The sequence below is a fragment of the Acomys minous genome (genome assembly GCF_964271855.1).
Source record: "Acomys minous genome assembly, chromosome: 5".
Lineage (NCBI taxonomy): Eukaryota > Metazoa > Chordata > Mammalia > Rodentia > Muridae > Acomys > Acomys minous.
Genome location: NC_140494.1, coordinates 3,605,159 through 3,627,409, shown reverse-complemented (window position 1 = coordinate 3,627,409; position 22,251 = coordinate 3,605,159). Strand labels below are relative to the sequence as shown.

The following is a 22,251-nucleotide window of genomic DNA, read 5'->3' as shown; positions in this document are numbered from 1 at the left end:
AAAACTCCTGTTGATAAAAAGGAATGATTGAGGAATCTTTTTTAAGTTGGGTTTTATTTATACATTTACTAATAAGTTGTAGGAACAGATAGGTAGAGCCTCAGTCAGGCTTGCACTTGGTGATTGTGTTGGCCTTGGAATACCTGTTGGATAGGAGCGCTTCTTAATCACAGAGCACCAACTGTGATGCAGCTCTACTGCACCAAAAATACTAGGGGTAAAAATGTGTTGCGTTGTAAACCTTGCCACAATAAATAGTAAGCCTTTTCCATCATTAAGAGTGATAATTGCATGCTTATTCATCTATTCTTTATCTTTCTACATATCTATGAATTGATTTTACCTATCATCTATCTACCTATCTATTTATCTACCTATCAATCTTCACATCTTTCCATCTCCAGGATATTGTTGGGAAAATATTAAGTACTGCATAAATACTTTAAAATAATAGAATAACTAGTAGATGATGAATTAATAAATTAACCAGGTTGGTTAAAATTACTTGGAAGCAGTAAGTACTTACAGCCAAGCATTTAGCAGGACTAAGCACTTATAAGGTAAAGAGGAGAACAGTTTAGAAGTATAGATATATTCAGGAGCTTTCCTGGCAGATTTATAGAAAGAGGATGAAGAAGCACTAACTAGGCTTAAGAGGAAATCAAGACCCATAATAAAGGATTTTACTTTTATTCCAGTGAAAACTGATGTCACTAGTCGTCTCTGAGGAGGAACCGTCTGCCACGAATTTGGAAGAGACAGACTGTAGATAAAGTTACTATTCCACTGTTGATCAGAGAATTGTAGGTGAAGGGACTAGATTACAATCAGAGTGGCAATATAGATACCTGACCCCATGCACAGCCTATGGCCAGTCCTTGATGTGTGTGAGTCAGCTCAGAGTGCACAGAGATAACGCTCCGTGTGCCCAGCACAAGGGCTGTGCAAGCAACCGCAGCGTCCTTGCCATGCCACCACTGAGCTTCCCTGTCTCTAGCATAAGACTCACGTAATCCAGTTGCTAACACAACAGCACAGACCTAACTTACATTAGGATTTATTTTCCCCACAGGCATAACATATCTCTCAGTGTCTACCATTGATTCTCATTGTTAATTAGTGTGCCATCATATTATATAATTATATTTTTTATAATTGTTCGTTTTCTCTTTTAAATGGTTTTTTATTATAATTTATTCAGATCACATCCTGATAGTTGTCCCCTTGCTTGTATCTTCCCGTTCCCACCCTTCCTCCCTCTTCTGCCCTATTCCCCTCACCTAGACCTCTGACATGGATGCCCCACCCCCACCCCATCTGACTGCACCCTGTTTGGTACCAATCAGGATAACCTGCGTTCCCTTCATGGAGCAGCAAGTGGAGATTTTTAGACTGTCTCCTTCAGCATTGACAGTTTGCTAATTGAAATGTTCATTACTGCACTTGTGATCGAGGGAAGTGGAAAATAGGCAACCAAGAGAGGAATGCAGTGTTGTTAAACTGCTCACCTCCCACAGTTGTCCATCTAAATCTAGCCCAAGATTTTTAGCCAAGCAGAGAGCTTGGTTAGCTTAAGGAGATCTAGATTTGAAAGACACCTAAAAAGAGAGCTTAAAGGCTTTATAACCAATAACACTGTAATCCTCACTCTAGGAGGAGTGGGCAGTCTCAATACCACTGGGAAACAAAAGTCACAAATGAGACACACAGTTAGGAATTGCTGACGAGGCCCTGAGCTGCACATAAAAACCAGCCAGGGATTTCATGGATGCTGTTCCCACCCAATGACACAGGGACACTCTGAAAAGTAGATCCCAAATATTCTCTAAAAGCTACTAAAGCCAGGGTTGAAATACATTAGTTTAAAACTACAGTTGTATCTCATCTTCAGAATCTTGTATTTGAAATAGCAGAGACTAACAAAACCTGAACACAGAACCAACGGGCAAGGTGCGCAATCATTTGTCTGTCTGCTTATTATAAACAGAAAGAACTGGAGATAGGAAGCTATGGGACAGCCTATGAACGGTTAGCGCTCTAAGAGGTAGAAAACTTGGCTCATTCCTGGACTGTGTCAGGCTAGTAAAAGAAAGGATTTCCCCAAGGTTTCTTCTGAAAACTGGTATAAACATACATAGTTATACATACAGAGAGAGACAGAGACAGACAGACAGACAGACAGACAGAGGCAGCGACAGAGACAGAAAGACAAAGACAGAAGACAGACACACAGAGAGAGACAGAACAAAAAAAAATAATATATATATATATATATATACATGTATACATTTATACATAATATACGTGTTTGTGTGTGTGTGTGTGTGTGTGTGTGTGTGTGTGTGTGTGTGTTTAGTGAAAAGAAATCTTGCTGGTCAGGATATGTACAGGTGCTCATAAATTTTCAACGCAAAGTTTCCCTTTTCTTGTGACTAGTTTTAGACTTATTTTTATGTTCTTACTAGCTCCTTTCTCTTTTGTCACTCAGTGTGTGTGTGTGTGTGTGTGTGTGTGTGTGTGTGTGTGTGTGTATTTGGTTCTTTACAAAGTAAATATTGTCTGCTATCCTTCCTTTTTTATTTTTATTTTTTACTTTGTCACTAAGAAAGTGTATTTCAAAATGATTTAGGCCGAAAGGACTTGAATTCCACCAATCTTGCATTCACTCAGCAGTATTTCGAGACCACCTAATGTCTACTTGGCATTGCCTTGTGTTTAGGGGCTGCAGTTATAGAGCTTACATTCTGGTTCTTCAGAAGAAGAAACAGAGATCAGGTGAAATAAAGTAGCGTCTTCACCCAATAATGATAGAATCCCTTACAGTTTTCAGAGGCATATCTGTGTCAGGGCTATTCATCTAATCCAAGCCATTTTAAGATAGCAGAGTTCCAGAATTTCTCTCCCACCTTTGTTTTTATGGAGTATGTAAAAGAAAGACAAGAAAAGTTGGTGCTGTATTATTAATTCACCTTAATAATCTGAAACAGAAAAAAAAATCCCAAGACATCTCTAAAGGCCAGTGGTATGGCATAGTGAGTGGATGGGCTTGCTGATCAAGCCTGACAACCCCTGAAAATTCAACCTCCAGAAAGCAAGTAAAGGGGAAAAGAAAGAACTGGCTCCCGGAAGACGCCCTCCATCCTGGACACACTGATAGTGCTGTGCAGGCAACCCCACACATGTGCTTGTCTCTCTCTCTCTCTCTCTCTCTCTCTCTCTCTCTCTCTCTCTCTCTCTCTCTCTCTCTCTCTCTCTCTCTCTTAGAATAATAATAATAATAATAAAATTTTTAATATTTTGGAAAGATAATCCCTGAAGAATTTCAGCAAACAGTGTCAGCTGCCCAATAAAGAACTGCAGAAACCAAGAGGTACTTGCAGGGACTGCATCACACACTTGGTGCATCCAACTCAAACTCTGAATTTAGAATTTCCTAATGGAAATCTCCCCTCCAGTGGTCAAGGAGGCTGGCAGCCAGAATCACTGGGATCAAATGTTCTTCTCCACAGCAGGTGCTCCAGTGCAAGGCCAGGGAAGCACGGACCAGAGATGCCCGACCATCTCCTCTATCTCAGATGAATAATGACTCTTCCATCCCAGAACATGTAAGCAAGCAAATTTAAAACGAACGACCTGGCAAAACTCCCATTTGCCATCGGTGCCTGAGAACTTTAAAACCCAAATACTTCAGGGGCAGCCATTTTCAATCCCTTTGTTATCTTCCTGCAATTTCTTTCCAGACATTAACTGATTTTGTTCTATTTCCATAGCATTACAGTTGAAAACATGCACAAGAGCATTTGTAGAGAGCTTTGCTTTAGGTACTATTAGCTAGCAACACTGTCAAAGCATTTCTTTTCTATCTAGCCCTTACTATGAAACGGGATGGCCATTATCATAGGGAATCACGCCAACCTTCATTTTCTCCAGTGCAGAACAGCCAAGACAGGTGAATAAGCAGATGCCGAGTACAGAGTGTGTATATCAAGAATGAGTGTTTGAGTAATGACTGCCCGTAAGCATCGGAATTAGGCTCTGCATCACAGAAAAGAGGGAAGGAAAGAAGGAAGGAAATTCTGTCTGTGCTGAACCAAAGTTATTATACACAGTTGTCAATCATAGATCCTCAGCCTAGAGAGATACACAGAAAGCAAACTAGAAGGCATGTGAGGAGTATGGGAGTAAGTTGAGATAGCAGTGTTACAAAGGGGAATGCTAGCCAAGAATTACTACAGCCTCAAAACTGGTGGACTTTTCCATTAGGCAGCGACAGCTTTGTGCTTCTGAGGAGCTAAAGGGTTTGCTGAAGGAGGGACTGCCCCTATATTAAAGAGACGAGGAGCCACTGCTCATGGCTCAGCTGCACTACAGGAGCACCAACAGTGTCTACAACCCTTGCCCTGAGCTGGGCGTGGCCCAACCAGATTTACAGAAAGAGAACACGGGTGGATAAAACCAAACAAAAATATCACATGCTTGAGTGCACATCTGAAGATCAAACAGGGCAGGAAATGTGATGCGGTTTCCTGAAATCTCATTAAGGAGGATCAAAGAATCAGAAAAATCTGATCACAACATGACCAAGTAGGAATTCCTTTCCCCGGGGCCAGGTGATAGTAGAGATGATAAACTGTGTCTGTGCAAGCATGAGAATCTGAGTTCAATCCCCAGATCCCTCTTTAAATGCTGGTGTGGCGGCACAGGCTTGTAATCCCAGCATCTGGGAGGTGAAGACAGGCAGATGTTTGCTGCTCATTGACCAGTAAACCTAGGGGTTCCAGATAAAAGTAAAAGACTTTCTCAAAAGCCAAGGTGGAACTGCACCTGGGGTTGATAGCTACCCTCTCCACACACACGCACACCTCCATGCACATGTACATCCTCATGCATACATGAACATACAGACACACACACGCACACACGCATACACGCACACACACACACTGACTGGTCCATCAGCATGCAGCACTGAGTGAATAAATATCTGAGCGTAGTAATTAGAGATCTTGGTATTTGTCCTGGGGGGTAAAGTGCTATTGGCACTGGAACATGGTTTACGTGTAGGACTTGGGAAGCATCCTGGAAGCTAAAACACTGTTTCATATCTTCAAGTTCTCCTGATAAGATTAATACAGACATGCTTAGCCTATGACAATATCATAAAAGTGTCCATATTACTTGCCAACATGAGTTTTATCCCAAACAGACAAAGACTAACTGTGGGCTAGAACGTGGTACCTCATAAGATCACGGTACACCAACTGTTCTCAGGAAGTGTTGATACAGACAGATTTGGCTCTGCCTTCGAACACCACCAATGCGAGCTGTTCCCTGGGTTTTGTATAGTTTTCCTCTCCAGCAATATTCTATTTTATGTTGCTACATTGCCGATGCTACAACAGTTTCCCCCAGAAGTTTCCAAAAGCCTCCAGCTAAAATTTAATTTGAACATTGTCAATAGATTTGTCTACTGTTATAAAACAAGAGTTTCTGTTTCTCATCGATGATAAGTATCTATACTGTCCATTTTATGACCTCTCCAATTCACTCTCTCCTTCACCTCCTCCCAGGCTCTGCTAGTCACCTTCTGCCTTGAGAAGTAAGTAAGCATTCACGCAGGAGCCTGGGAGTTCTCAAACCCAGGTCTCTATTCCTGCATGGGCCCTGGGGCCTAGCCTAGTTTGTGCAACATGGCCAAACCATGTACTTGGCAGGAGATAAGCACATAAAGTATTTCTTATTCTTGCCCCACAAAACTGGTTTTAAAAGGTGAATGTATTGGAATTTTAAGCCTCAGAGGCAGCAGCCTTCAACAACATTCCCAATCTGTACTGGCAAATCCACTAGTCTTTGGCCACAATTGGCTACTCAAGTTTAATCAAAATTGAGAAAATTTTAATATTTACTTATTCTATCTCACAAACAACACGGCTTTTTTTTTTTTAGTAGAAAAACCTTTGCTTTGTTTTTAGTTCAAAATAATCATTACATACTATCGGAGTAAAAGTGTTTTCTTAGATACATGCATATATTGTGGAATGATCAAATTAGACCATCTAATATATTAGCACAAAAAAAACTTAACCTTTTATCCTGAGAACATTTAAAATTCACTCCTTTAGCTACGCTGAAATGTACAGCACTGCTAGCTGTGGTCACATACAATGCAGTGAGACCTATTCTTCTCTCTGGTTAAAATGCTGCTCCCCTCCCCGGCTTCAAGAGAACACTGTCCTTATCTGCTCCTTGCAGATTACACATACGGAATTGTGCAGCTTTTGTCCCTCTGAATTTGACCTACCTCATTTACTGAAATGTCTTCTAGTCTATCCACAGTGTTGTGAGCAACCAAACTTCTTGCTTTTTAAAGGCTGAGTTATATTTCATGGTATACAGATACTGTCATATATTTAAATCTGCCCACCCCACTAACAGAGACTTTGGTTATCCAGAGTGCTCCTATAATGAACACAGGAGCTTAGGCATGTCTTCAGACAATGCGTTTCAATTTCTTTGCATATACACTCAGGAATAAAATTACTAGACATATGCTGTGTTCTATTTTTAGCTTTTGAGCACTCTCCACTGTTTTCCAAAATTGCTAAACTAATTTACAATAATACCAACAATGTACAATTCCTTTTTCTCTACACTCTCACCAACATTTAGTGTCTTTTATGTTTGTTTACTTGTTGGAAAAAAATCTCTATATATAGCTCAGGCTACCTGGAATTCTCTATGGAGCCCAGGCTAGTCTTGAACTACCAGGCTCTGCACATACAGGGATTGTAAGCGTTGATTAAGTTACTCAGCCTCTTTCATCTGTTTGCTAGTAGTCAATCTAAGTATTAATTGAGAGCTCACTATTTATTTAATTCTTAGTTCTCTGACAAGTAAAGATGTTTAGTACTTTTCACATGATCTTTAGCCATTTGTATAAAACGCATTGGAAAGTCTGTGTAAGTCATCTGCCAGTTTTGTTTCCTTGTTAAGTAACTTAAGTGGTGACAAGCCGACCAATTTTCTTTTATCTAAGAAAGTTTTTATATATCCTTCATTTTTGAAACAGAGAACTGCTAGGTAAATATTCCTAATTGATAGTTTTCCCGCTTTGGGGATATTGAATACATCATCCCACTCTTCTCTGGCCCACAAGGTTTCTGCTAAGAAGCTCACCGGCCACCTAGTGACAGTTTCCTTGTATGTGGCCAAACACTCTGCCACTGCTTCCCACACTCTCCTTAACTATTAGCAATTTGATGGAGGTGTGTCATTTCATTTCTTCCCCCCCTCCCCTGGGGATTGAACCCAGGGCCTCATGCACGCTAGGGAAGGACTATACCACTGAGCCACACCCCTGCCCCTGTCACGTGTCTTTATGTGGTTATCAGACTATCTGATGATCTTTGGACTTCTTGGAGCTGGTTTTCTATTACTCAGATTTAAAGAGTTTTCTACCATTATTTCCTCAAACACATACCCTGCCCCCTTTTCTCTTTCCCTACTAATAGTATGTATTGTTTTCTTTGCTGAGGTCATATAACTGTCATAACTCAACATCACTCTCCTCATTTCTTTTCTTACTTCCTCAACCTTGAATTGATGACTCCTGGACAACCAGCTTTGATTTCACCTTTCTCCTCCTCCTCCTCCTCCTCCTCCTCCTCCTCCTCCTCCTCCCTCTTCTTCTTCTTCTTCTTCTTCTTCTTCTTCTTCTTCTTCTTCTTCTTCTTCTTCTTCTTCTGACTTTCACCTCTGTTGAGACCTATTGAATCCTGATGTAATATTCTCTCCACTGCTGTGATTCATATTTGTACTTTTCAAATTTTTCTCTTTGCCACAGTTCTGGCAACTGTAATGAGGTAAAGCACCAACTTCCCTGTCGATTGGACACAGCCTAGAGTCAGCTGATGGGAGGTCCCCAGAGGGACACACACACTAGCATTCACTAATACTGTAAGTACACTTAGCCAGGATCATTCCCAACTCCCCAGAAACATACACAGGGAGAACCAAGCATTCAAAAAGGAAACAATAAATCTTGGATTTGAGATTTCTTCTCTAATGATAATTTACTATTGAATTTGTGGCAAAAAAAAAAGCCTTTAGTGTTTTAATACAGCTCTAGGTAAACTTTTGAGCACTTAAAAAAGAAAAGCAACCATGTTGGAGGGGAGTTTTTGATCTAAGAGTACCAATATTTGTTGTAGAAACATAACGAACTTTAAAATGTTGAATGTTCCCACAAGAAGTTATTAGCATCAAAGTTAAAAGGAGAGTTACTTCTCATAGTTAGCTGAAGACAGCTTCGAAATTAGAATGTTGACTTGAAATAATCACTGGTAGTAAGTACCCAGTGGCTGAAAACATTGGTTAGAAATGCCCTTGACAGCAACAGCATTGTGAAATCTGAGAAACAGTCTAAGCATTAAAACACAAAATTAAGACCCTGGTCTTTGGAAGATAGACAGACAATGCAGACAGTGCAGGACTCACCGCATAGGCGCGGGGACTTGAGCTCATTTCCCAAGCACCTGTGTTAAAAGCGGGGTGTGGTAGCATGCACCTCTAACCCAAATGCTGCAGGGCAAGAGGATCCCTGGGGCTCACTGGCTAGTCTGGAAGAATCATTGAGGTCCAATGAGAGACCCCGTCCCCAAAAATAAGGTGGAGAATGATAGAGGAAGACATTCCATATGCCAAAATCTGCCTCCACACCCCCAACAGGTCCCCCAATCGCCCCACCTCACATGTGCACACATGCATGCACCACACACAAATAAGATAAATAAAACATGGATTTAAGTGCCCCCAGTGCCTAGTTTTAACTTAAAGAAAGCACACCATAGGTAGACTTGTACTTTTGTACAAAGAAAGGGCTTGGGCTAATACTCCTTTAAGACCCCTAGCTGGGACTCTCATTCACATGCCCCTTTTCCATTTCACAGCTGTTGCAATGTTTTCCAAAAAGACTCTGGAGCTTAATTTGGATTTGAGCACTTTCGAGCCCACACAGACCTAATGAGAAACTGCACATCAGCAGTCTGGCACCACTTACACATCCTTTCCTCAAACAAATCATCTAATACCTCTTCTGTGAGTCAATGAATTTATTAAAGACAAATAGTCAGTCCTGTCGGCAAAGCCTGCAGAATGCAGCATTTTGACTAAGTGACATTTAGCCAAGTTGTAACTCTAATGGCAAAGAAAACAGTAGCAGCTCAGTGCTTAAACCTCGGTCCCATGGTGGATATCATTTCCAATATCCCGCACAAACTCTTTGAAGGGTTTCAGGCTTGACAAAGCCCAAAGGGCTTCTTCAAAATGAGTCAGTGGTAAGGAAGCATCAAGCTAAATTTATTGGTTATCGTCTCCCATGATTGCATAAAAAATAAAATTAAAAGGGAGCCTCGGAAGAGTGCTCTATCACGCTTGGTAATGCCATCATGGCTGACAGTGAGGTCATAAAAGCATATTAGTGACCCCCCAATGGAACATGTTTACTGGTAAAGTCAGAAAGATTGATTGTTTCAGCCAGGACGTGACATTTGAGTTCAACACGCTGGTGCTGTTAGTGTGGAGAGTGCGCTGATCGTCTCAAGCAGGATACACAAGGAACATCTGAAACAAGGCTCAATTACACCATCTTAATAGACCCACTGACTCCTCACAGGATGCTGTGAAGTACAGAATAGATGCTACTCTACAGGGGTCAGAGTACCCCTTACTCAGCCCCGCCTGCCCTGTGGTGAGGCCCTCGCTGAGGGTCAGCGAGACAAGTCTGTCTCACACGCAGAACAGAGCCCGGCTGGCCGCGGGGGTTTTCCAGACACCCCAGGCCCCTGGCATTTCCTGCCGTCAAGATTAGGTTTTGCTGTGTCCCGTGTGCACTGCTTAGCATAGGATGCCTGAGGCTGCACCCAGTGATTGCTGAACTGAAATTGATTCCACACAAAGGCTGGGAAGTCCAAGATCAAGGCAGTAGCAGGTTCAGTGTCTAGTCTGTCCCTCGGAGATTGGTGCTTTTTAAGTATTCTCACTTGGTGGAAAAGTCAGTGAAACACTGGGAGGCCTAGAATGTTCCGCCGACCTCGCTACCTCTTTATGCTACCACAGTGGTAATGAAGTTTCAGCAAATGCAGTGGAGGGGAAACCTTAGGACCACAGCAGCTTCTTGGCTGTGAGTATAAATATGAACTCCTCAGAAGACAATGAATCAACCTAAACGGCCGGGAAAGGCTTCCCTAAGACTCTCACATAAGTTCTCTGAAGGAGACTGACTACTCTCCTCATCTTATGAGCAAGGAAACCGAGGGCCCATGCTCACCAGTGCCTCAGTCTGACAGCCCTCCGGACACAGCCTCCATGTCTTCTCCATCTGTCCCATGGTCAAGGGTGTGCTCTGCTGAAAACGTAGAAACAAGTAAGGCAGCTAATCACTACTCAGCTTCCTCTTAAATATAACAAGTTAATAAAAAAAATAATACAGATGCCCAAGGGCTTTCTGTCCATGGGAATTTAAATATTTAAGCACCGTCTCCTATGGCTTTGTTAGCATGTGGATTGGGCGCTCATATTTACCCATATTGTGTGGCTTGAAAATATGAGTCAAGGAGGCCTTCAGTGGCTTCTCTATAGTCATGAAGCCAGCAAATGGTGCAGCCTGCATCTGACATAAAAAATAATTATATGGTTATTAGAATACACTGTAATTTTTAGATCAAGGGGTTCAAGAAGCCATTAAAAAATAAAAATTTTAAACTGCCTATCGTCTTAATCGTGCCTGGGTGACTAAGGAGCTACGGAAAGACATCTCTCCCTGCCCTGCAGTAGAGACAGTGTAGGTCCAGAGAACAGAAGGAAACAAGTTCCAGATTTCCTTCCCTCGCAACCTATTTCAGTTTCATCTGTGCTGGCAAAGCTGTGCCAAAGCCGGGAACAGCAAAAACCATTGCGTCTTCCCTGTGCTTAGAAGATGGAACTGGCAACAAGATGAAGGGACTCCCTCCAACTGGGTCCTGCCTAAACTTCATTGATCCCCAGACCCAGTCTCCTTCCCCTTCCATCTGAAACATAAACTGCGTTAGCAGGTTGTGGTCACATCATTGGGAACTGCTTCCTGATCTAGCACAGCTGTTGCTGGAGAAGGCAAGCTCCACCGGAGGCAGCTCTCGGGCTAGCGTTATGAAGAAAGGACTGAAACTGGATTACGATGTGTGTCTGGGAAACATCTGGAAACTGAAGGAAGGCTGTGGTGGAGCACAGAGGGCAAGGATTTGCCCAAAGGCACCATTGTTACATCCCTACTTTGACATGGTGTGCTTATGTGTCTCTTTCCAGCTGGTGAAGTCTTGCTACCTCCTAAATGGGCGGCTTAAAGATCCTCTGTTCCCTAAAATGGGTTTCTTCTTTGTATCAGCACACTGGAGCCACTCCCTGCTTATAGAGTCTACAGCATTATCATCTTCCTCCATCCTGTATAGATACGGGTTTACTATAGTTGCCTTATTGGTCTAGTCATACTACCTTTAGACTATCCACAACTACGTGAAGAAAACTAATAAAAGGTATCTTAGGAGACCGAATCAGTTTAATTGAAGACAGCATCTTGTTAACTTAAAAAAAGAAAAAGAAAAAAGAAAAAAAACCCTCCATGACAAAGTATCAGCCTGGAAAACTTACAAAACAGACATTTATCTCTATGTTCTAAGATTGATGCCAAGAACAAAATGCTGGCAGAGCTCATACCTGGTGGGAATCCACTCTTTGATTTGCAGATGGGTGCCTTCTTTGTGTGTCCTCAAATGGCAAGGGGTTGGGGGAGCAAGAAAGGCAACTCTCTCTCTCCTCTCTGTTCATGATTTCCCATAATCAGAACAGTCTCCAGATGTAGTGTAGTGTAGTGGGGAGCATAGCTGCCTTTCAAATCCAAACTCTTATAAATCACATCTTTAAATTTTTTCCTGGCCAGTATCAATCCAGATATTAATTTTTATATAAAAATATTGTAAGGGATTCTTCTAGATAGCCAGAAACATATCTCATAGGTTAGGTTAGAGGCATATCATTTTACTTGAAGATCCAGTAACACACACTATCAGATTAAGGGTTAATGCAAGCTATCAGATATTAAAAAGAAATCGCTGGTAACAATTAGATGATTAATAGAATACACTTTAGTTTTCAGGTGAAGCGATTAAAACCCATGAAGAGGAATACAACTGTAAAATCACCTATCACCTATTTAAAAAAATCAAATACACAAAGAAATGAAATACTGCAGAGGCTCCCGGCTTGGAATTTTCTTAGTAAAAGAAGATGTTTCTTGGAAACAGATGGCAAGAAAAGAGAGCAGCAGACCTTGGGGGATGCTGTGTAGCAAGCTGCCCACTGGGGGCCTCTTGGTGTGGTAGTTAGAGCAAATGGCTCAGGGCGGGAAGGGGCTTGGGTCCCAACTCAAGCAGAACGGGTCTCTTCAGTGAGAAGGTGTGTGTGGATGTGTGTCAGAAGATGCCTTAGGGAAATCATTTAACCTCCCTGAGACTCAGCTAAGCCAACCATAAAACTTCCCTGGGAAGGAAAACTGGCAGCTGAGTTATTTGTTGCCAAAAAAGAAGGAAAAAAAGAGAGAGACCCACTTTACTATCACTTGTGAATACCCTCTTCCCTTCAGGGTTGCCAACATTTGTGGTCTTTCTATTTATGTAGAATATGCGCTAAATGGAGCGATGCAATGCATGCTGGGTGTTTGTCATTTGCCCAAGGCTGTGTGAGTGCGGCCCCAGATTTGCGAACTTCACAGTCCACTGAAATTTCAAAATAGGATGCTAGGCACCACACAAGCCTGTCAACTACTCTTGTCTTAGCAGCAAACTAAATAAATGAATGAATGATAAAATTTTGAATGATTTCTTTCAATACTTGAAAAATATAGTTATGTAAAAAAAAATTCACTTCAACGTCTTCCTCTTTCTTTTTTGGTTGTAACCTCACAGAACTTATTATGGATTACCCTGAGCCTAGACAGTGAAGTTTTGGAGTAGCAGATCCATGTTGGGCAGACAAGGGAAGGCAGGTGCTAACACCTCAATGCTTTTAGCACTGGCCCAACTGTGGATATTTGAATTTACACAGGTGGAGCAGGTGGAAGGCGGCACCTCAGGACAGTCTCCTGTATGCAGCAAGGGTGTGCCAGCTACAAAATAGACACAGGCGTGTCTGTACAGGGAAACGAACTAGGTGCCAGGATGTTTGTGTCCAGAGAGACTGTTTCCCATTACATGGAGAAGGGAAAGGGGAACTGTTTTTGGAGAAGTGAAGGCTCTTGGAGTTACAGGAGGCTTGTGAGGACAGAGGACTCGGGACTCTGCCTGGAACACAGCGTGTACTGTGTGTGGACAGTACGAAAGGACAGCCACGCTGCATGTCACAGCTTCTGTGTGAATAAATTCAGTGGGATTTGAGCGTGAGCCACTTAGAATAGATCTGGGGCTTGAAGAACGAGAGGGAAAGAATGGGTTAATGTGTCCGTCTTCAGGTCTTATGAAACAGCCATACTGCTCGCTTGCATTTTATCAATTCCTCTATTCCATCAACAGAAGCAAAGTTGAGTAGTAATGAGAGAAAAAAAAAACTGATTGGCCCCAAATACCTGTTTTAAGTCCCTTTCCAGAAAGTGCATGTCAACCGAGGCCCAAACTGTGTCATACAAACAAAGTGTAACAACTGACATAAATTCTGACTAGTATTAGGAGCAGGACTGCAGTGTGATAGTTTGTCCGGGTGTTTTAGAAAGGCTGATTATGGCATCTGAAGTCTCAAGAACGTCGTCAGCAAGATAATCCAGATGTGGACACTCAACCAAAACGTAGCCAGCAAAGGGGCTAAAATGAAAGGTGAGGGAATGAAGAATTCCAGGTCTTCCTGGAATAGCCTGTGACAACAAAGCTTGTCACACAAAGGTGAAGGAACTAAGTGTGATCATGAGACAGAGGTTGGAGCCAAGTTTGGGAGAGTTCTCAATGAGTACGGGCGTCTAAGTGGCACAACAGAGCTGTCAATCAGTACAGTGCCTTAGTCTTTACATTAGAGATGCTGTCCATATGATCAGGAGCCTAAACGAGCCACATTTTTCTTGATCTCTGAGGACAAATAAAGTGCGCTGAATATGTGTGTGTGTGTGTGTGTGTGTATACATATATATATACATATGCTTAGATTTGAAAAGATATTATGATGCCCAAGAACTTTGGGTTTGATGAGATTTATCACTCTATAAACCTGAGTATCAATTTTCATGATTTAGTCATAAAGATTATATTGTAGAAAATATGGATGGAAAAGTGTTGACTCGTAGATGCTACATAACCATCTTATTCATCAATAAATCCCCCAAGACAGGTTCATGTTGCACAATGAGTGGTTTCTTTCTTAAAACTTAATGTGTATATATTATTTATAGGGGAGTGATATAAAGAAACTCTAAATAGTATGGGTATATGCCATAATCTTTCCATCCTTTTTTGATAAGTGCCACTATAAAATGTGTATTTTATACATATGCCTAAGCTTAATCTCACTGATATTTCTTAATGCTTAGTTTCCAAAAGTTATTTAAAACATAATTAAGATAATATGCTAGATTGCAACAGGAAGAATAAGGAAATGAATGAAATATGAAATGGCACCATATGGTTATGTCATTACAGAGATCTGTCTGAATTACAGGCATCTTAGCAAACTGTTTTGAAAAAATAAATCTTTCTTGCCTGCTTAAAGACTTTTGTATGAAATAACTAGACAATGTAATCCCACTTCTTTTTCCACCCAACAGTAGTTTAATGAAAAGTGAGTGCTAAAGTAATACAGGTTAGAAAGTGTGTCGTTCAAATTTCACCCCCGCATGGAGCTCACACAACTTAAATGAAGCCAGTTCAGATTGGGTGTGTATGTGAGTATATGTGTGTTCATGTACGCACACGTACAAGTGCACATGTCAACCTTGAGTGGCATTCCACAGGTGCCACATTCCTTGCTTTTGTGAAACAAGAGCTCTAATTCACCTGCACCTTGCTGATACAGTTACATTGGCTAGCCAGAGAGCCTGAAAAGTGCACCTCTCTCCTCTCCCAAATACTGTCATGGCAATTTCATATCATCATTTCTTGCTTTTTGACATGGGTTCTAGGGATCAGACTCTGGTCCTTATGCTTGCACACCTGGCAATTGATCAACTAAGCTAGCTCCACTGGCCCAATTCAGCTTGTACAGGTATGTGTACTCCATATGCTCCGTATGCAGGTGTGATGTACCTGGGTCAGAAGCAGGGTGAGTAACCCACAGGGCAGAGCACACACGTAGCTTCTGGTTGCAAGTTCATCCATTGTATTCTTGTTCCTCTCCAAAGGCAAATAAATGTTCCTTATTTGTTTCTCCCATAATTGGCTACACTATTCCTTCAGAGCTGGGAGAGGAGGAGAAGAAACCTTACAAGAATTATTAAGACTTTCAAAAGCTACATATGGTTGACAAAAACCACAGGTTATCTCTCTAGAAAAACCAAGTGTGTGTGTGTGTGTGTGTGTGTGTGTGTGTGTGTGTGTGTGTGTGTTTACGTGCATGCACACATTGCCTGTATGTTTCTGCACAGTACAGAATGAACTCTTCTTCTTAGTATTGATAGACAAATCACAAGATTAAAAATACTCCAAGAACTGAACTTCTGCTATGATGTCACCCAGTTACTAGTAATGGTGGTTTCTCACAGTTGTGTAGGCTGTTCCCTGGAAGGACCTCACCAGGAAATGGCCAGGCCACTATCAATTAGGATTAGCATGGAATTGTTTCTATGTGAACTCAGCGAATTTGGGGTCAGTTGCTGCTGACTCCCAAGTGGATCTCATCTGTGTAGCACGTTTCCTTGCTGGTTTACTTGGCTGCTAACAATTGGCCTTGATGGTCCAGGAACTGGCTCCCTCTTGCAGTGTAATTTCAGCTCTCACCAGGGTATTCCTGAAGTGTAACACCCACTGACCTACTTTGGCATCAGACAGGCAGTAGCCCATTCACTCGGGCAAAATTTTAAGAAGACAAAAGTATAATCTTCATCTTGCCCTCTGTCCAGTTGATTAACAAATACCGTGGCTTCATCCAGAGTTAAAACACTGGATTTTTGTCCTGCAGGTTCTTGTCAGTGAAGAAAACCTTGAATTCTGTTTTCTAATCCTCCTGAAATGCCCAGTGGGGAGAAGTGATATTTATAGAGGATTGTATGAAGGACACGAAGTCCATAAATTCCCCTGACTGGTTTACATTTTACCCTTGGATCAAAACAGACTGTGAGAGAGTGAAATATTCCAGGCATTTTGATTGAGATCCTTTGTGGAATTGTTTCCTGCTGAATTGATTTTTCATTATTTTTTGTTTTTAATTGAATTAAGGACAATTGTGAGAAACAGAAAGGCAAGTGTATGTGAGTGAGGGGCTACAGAGAGCCCATTAATTCCTGAGTTCTGCCTTCAGTGCTTCTGATCTGGGTAGAGCCAGAACCCTATATCTTATCAAGCACTGTGAATTATTTCAGTACAACTCTCTGGAAAATACACTGTGGGTGAAACTACCCTTGAGAACCCAGAGAAATAGCTGAATAATTAATTCCTGAAAAAAATATGTATCTATATATGGTAGATTCTGTGTGAAAATTTCAGGACTCTCAAAAGTGTCTTCATACAGGACAAATTAAAACCTCCTTTACTGAAGAAATGCTTAAGCTTGCTAAGCACAGCACATACCACTCTTCAAAACAGCATAGTAGAGAGTTCGTCTTCAATGCTCAGTGGCAGCTTTTCCAGAGTAAATGACTAGGATTCATTTGTTATTCTAGTTCTCCTCAGACATCATGACAATTTCTTTGCATTGTCTACAAGAGAGCTACCATCAAAATATTCATTTGAGACATTGATCTTTCTGCTATGAAAGTTCTCATCAAGAAAAAAAAAACCTGAACTTTGGGATTGGTGGTATATATTCAAATCCCAGCACTCAAGCGACTAAAGCAGGAAGTTCAAAAGTTTGAGGCCAGCCAGGTGTGGTGGTGCACACCTTTAATTCCATCACTCAGGGAGGCAGAGGCAAGAGGATCTCTGTGAGTTCGAGGCCAGCCTGGTCTGCAAAGTGAGTCCAGGACAGCCAAAGCTACACAGAGAAACCGTCTCAAAAAAAAAAAAGAGGTTTATGGCCACCCTGAGCTATCTATTACATCCTCTTCAAAAATAAAAAAACAAAAACTATAGTTCTTCTTCATTGCCTTCCTAAAATATCCAGCATTTGTTAAATAGTCAATGTTATTGTTAATGCATACATACTTTACTTCTTTGTGACCTACATAACCAAAACTTAGTGGAAATTCACCCCTGAATACATTATTCTTTTGTATTATAGACATTCATGAAGAAATAAATAGATGCGTAATTAAATTATTCTTTTATACGAGCAAGTAAATTGTCATTTTGAAGTCAACCTGTCTCAAAAAGGATGGGTTAGGAAATTGTCACTGTGTTTGTCATGCAGTCCCTTTGGACAACTGTAAAAACAGAATTTCCACTGGAATGATGGTTGGAAAGTAATGCCAGGTCTACCCTCTAAAATTTTCTAAAGAGAGAAAAGATACCGGTATTTCATGTATTTTATGCACAGTTAGATTATAAATTATTTTATTTTTTGAGGCAGAATCTTTTTTGTTGTTGTTGTTTTGTTTTTTGAGACAAGGTTTCTCTGTGTAGCCCTGGCTGTCCTGAAACTAACTCTGTAGACCAGGCTGGCCTCCAACTCAGAGATCTGCCTGCCTCTGCTTCCCAGTTGCTGAGATTAAAGGTGCATGCCACCACCTGCCTAAACAGAGCCTTCCTCAACAGCCCAGACTTATCTTCACCTCACTGTGCTTCCCAGGCTGCTCCAAAACTCACAGCAATCCTCCGGCCTCAACCATCCAAGTACGAGGTTTACATCCAGGTGCCGCCAAGCCCAATCTAGACTTAAAACTTCCTAAAGCACAGGAAGGAAAAAATGAGCTAGATGTAGGGCCCTAGCCTGTCGTGACACCTGAAGGAAGCAAGGAGAGGACCTGAACGCAAAATGAGGAGGCAGCAGGGGCGCTGAGCATCTCAGCCTTGGAATCAGTGTCACTATTCAGGAAGAGAGTACAAGGCTCAAAAGGCCTCCGCACTATTTCAAAGGAACTCATTGATCTAGTTTAGCTGTTGTCCGCAGCCGGTTCGCACCGGTCTGTGTGTGGTGGAAGCTAAGGGGTATGGAAATGAGATTAGGAGGAGGAAGAGGATGTGATGATGTAGCAAGGACAACATTGATGACTGTGATGGTTAATGTTGAGTGTCAAGTGGACAAAATTTAATATCACCTGAGACACAGGCCTCTGGGCATGACTGTGGGGATGATCGTGACTATACTAGCTCAGGTGACAAGACAGGCTTACCACGGGTGGCACTGTTCCCTCTCCGGGGATCCTGAGTTATATAAATAGAGACAGAGCAGAGGCATGCATTACTTTGCTTTCTGCTTCCTCATTGTGGATGCAATGAAATCAGCTCTTTCTCATTGCTGCTGCCATGAGTTCTCCACAACGAGGGGCTATACTCTGCCAACATAAACCCTTTCTCCTTTTACGTTTGTCAAGAAAATTTATAACAGTTACAGAGAAGAAGATGAGAGGTAAAAACAAGTGTGCTGATGGCCGTGATGACAACAATGACGACGTCCGACAGCTTTCATGATTACGTTGGTGCTGATGGCACTGGTGAACGAGATGCTGATGAGGCAGTGGTGGTAACGATGATGCCTGTGCCAGTTGGCTTTAGTCGTCACATTGACAAAATTTGGAATCGCCTGGGAAAGAAATCTCAATTGCAGAATGTCTACATTAGGTCAGCCTGTGGGCATGCCTTTTGTGTGGTGTATTGGTTAAGTTAACTGACAAAGGAAAAGCCAGCCCAGAAAACAGGGGTGGGGTGGGGGACACTGTTCCCTAAAGAAAGGTCCCTGAGATGTATAAGACTGGAGGAATCAAGCTTACCACAACCTAGGGAAGAGGCATCCATTCATTTCTCTCTGCTCTTGGCTGTAGATATAACTAGCGACTTCAAGCTCCCACCACTGACTTTCCTGCTATAATGGGGTATAAGCTGGAATTGTAAGACAAATGAACTCTTTTCTTCCTAAGGTAAAATGCCTGTCAGGGTATTTTATCACAGCAAAATTTAAAACTAGGACAATGTGCATGGCAATGATGACGATGGCTTCAATAAAGCTATGGCCCGTGGCACTGCTGCTGCTGTTGGTGACAATTATTATGTCGGTGAAGATGATAATTATTAGGATGGTCTTGATGGAAACGATGACCATGATTTTGGTGAAGTTATTGATGATGATATCAACCGTGACAGGGATGATGCCACTGGCAGTGATGATGATTTTGATGGAAGAAATGACTACATTGTTGATGAAGTTGTTAATGGTGGTACCAGTGAGAATGACAGTGATGATGCTGATGGTGATGATGATGATGATGATGATGATGATGATGATGACGACGATGATGATGATGATGGCAATGACAGCTGATGATGTAGTTGATAGAAACAATTATGATGACAGCCATAGTTGCTAGAAAAGTTTGCACTTTTCTCCAGATTCCAAGTGACATGAAATATTTCTACAGCCTGTTGAAACTTTAACCTAGAGCAAACTATACGAGAGCAAACTAAAGTCTGCTCTAAATCATTGCTATGACTATGTTCTGCCTGTCCAAGCCTACCACGGGGCTGGAATTACATGCATCAACCTAAGTATATAAATGTTTAAATTCCTGTCACAATAGTACTAACCTGTTCCCACTTCACAAGCTTAAGGTTTCAGCTTAATCATGGGAGAATGGCAAAGTAGAAGGATCCAGAGGGTCCTAGAAACCTACAAGTAGAACATTATGATAGGCAGATTTGGGCACAGGGGTCCCGCTCAAACTAAGGCACCAGCCAAGGACAATACAGGCGGTAAACCTTAAACCCCTACCCAGATCTAGCCAATGGACAGAACATTCTCCACAGTAGAGTGGAGAGTGGGATATGACTTTCTCACATACTCTGGTGCCTCACCTTTGACCATGTCCCCTGGAGGGGGAGACCTGGTGGCGCTCAGAGGAAGGACAGCAGGTTACCAAGAAGAGACTTGATACCCTATGAGCATATACAGGGGGAGGTAATCCCCCTCAGGAACAGTCATAGGGGAGGGGAATAAGGGGGAAATGGGAGGGAGGGAAGAATGGGAGGATACAAGGGATGGGATAACCACTGAGATGTAACAAGAATAAATTAATAAAGGAAAAATAAAATAAAATTAACTTCAAAATGTTCCTATGCAAAAAAAAAAGGTTTCAGCTTAATTCAGACATTGTACATTTTCCCTGTGTAATTTAAGTTTTATGAGTATTTACAAATGTTAACTAGATGTTATTTTTAACTTACTTGAAGCATAACTTGTGTGCATTGTATAGTGTGGACATTTTACCTAATATATTTTTTCTGGCAGGGCTTCATAAGCTATATCTTATAAAAGGAAATATTGAAATTTTGTTAGTTTGGTTATTTGTGAGTATGTGTGTATGTGTGTGCTCGTGTGTGTACTCACACTTATGCACAATGATAAACATGGAGGACAGAGGGCAGCTTTTGGGTGCTGGTTTTTCTCGGTCCGGCTCATTGTTTTGGCTATTATGCTGCATCCTCATGGCCAGTCGGCTCAGTGAGCCTCTGTGCAGCTCTTCCGTCTTTGCCTCCCATCTCATCACAGAAGTGCTGGGGCTGCCGATGTGTGCCAGTACAGCTGGCTTCTTACACGGGCTCAGGGTACCAAACTCAGGTTGTCAGGCTTGCACAGCACACTTTCACCCACTTTACCCCACAAGGTTGATTTTGTAGTAACCCTAAAGGAATTCAGATCAGCAATATATATTTCTGCTACATATGAAAAAGTGATTTGCAAATCAGCCATGCCATATGCACTATCCTGAAAAATGCAATTTTAATCAGAATGAAACTATTTAAACTCAGTAGATGACTCAGGACATTTTACTCAGAAAAATGAAAATTATACCTGTGATTTGGTAGAGAATTTAAAACAGGAAGAAAAGAACACCTTTTAAAAATCACTAAACCAATAAAATACCTTTATAGATTTTTTAACCAAATGTCACTGCAGAATTCCAGTACAGGTATATACTTTGGGAAGACATGGGGGGGTTTTCCTGAAAGCTTCTCTAAAACCTCAGATATTCTTTACAGTTGATCATAAATGTATCAAAGGTATATTAAAACTCATAGCAGTCATTACGGAGGGTTAAAGATACACTACACACATACACACAAACACACACACACACACACACACACACACACACACACACACACACACCACCACCACCACCACCACCACCACCACCACCAGTTCACAGCTTGCTGCAGCAAGATAGTATTTTCTTTGTTTTTCTGTTGTTGTTGTTGTTGTTGTTGTTGTTGTTGTTGTTGGTCTGTAGTAGTTTTACAAAGCAGTGAGTTTCATAAAAACATTTCTGGTCAAGTAGATTAACTACTTTGGTTATGTTCACCCTCACCTATGACCCTCTCTCATCCCTTCCTAATCTTTTTCCTCTTGCCAAAGATTCCTCTTTCTATTTTCACGTCAAACATAGTTTACAACTGAGTTTCCACATGGGGAGGAATCATGTGATGTTTGTGTTTTGTGTCTGTCAGGCAGATTTCTGTACCCAGGAATTAAATAGTAAAGCTCATTACGTTTGCTTGTACAGTTACTTAAATGCATCCCACAATGACACCTGGTGCTGTCACCTGGCTATAGTGAGTTTGTCATACTTCAGTGTAATCAGAGCTAAAGGGTAACCTAGCAGTTGGTGCTCTGCCAAGCTGAAAATAGCATTTAACAGGCTCTTAATCTTTTGCATGGATTATTGTCCCCAAGGGTGCTGTTGTAGTCCACAGATTTTTAAAAATTAGAACAAAGGGTCATTTTCACTCCAGATTCGTAGTTGTTGGTGTTATTGCTGTGGTATTCAAAATCAGAAACTCACTAAGAAGCACAGTATCTCAAGACACCTATGTAAATATGGGCCGACTTAATAGAGGACAAGAAGCAGAAATCCAGGAGTCAGAGATTCACACAGTGGAC

General features: G+C 41.6%; 2 protein-coding genes across 7 annotated transcripts in view; one reads left to right on the top strand and one right to left on the bottom strand.

The window, feature by feature from the left end:
• The window catches only part of LOC311597791 (uncharacterized protein), an 80,556-nt gene extending 70,110 nt beyond the window's left edge, over positions 1–10,446 (bottom strand). For both annotated transcript variants that reach the window (XM_084782149.1, XM_084782150.1), the window contains exon 1: positions 10,328–10,446. In XM_084782149.1, coding sequence (XP_084638275.1) covers positions 10,328–10,387 — 60 coding nt within the window. In that variant the 5' untranslated portion in view covers positions 10,388–10,446. The remainder of the gene's footprint in view (positions 1–10,327) is intronic.
• Positions 1–22,251, top strand: part of ADARB2 (adenosine deaminase RNA specific B2 (inactive)) — a 542,249-nt gene that overhangs the window by 209,510 nt on the left and 310,488 nt on the right. The window lies entirely within an intron of this gene.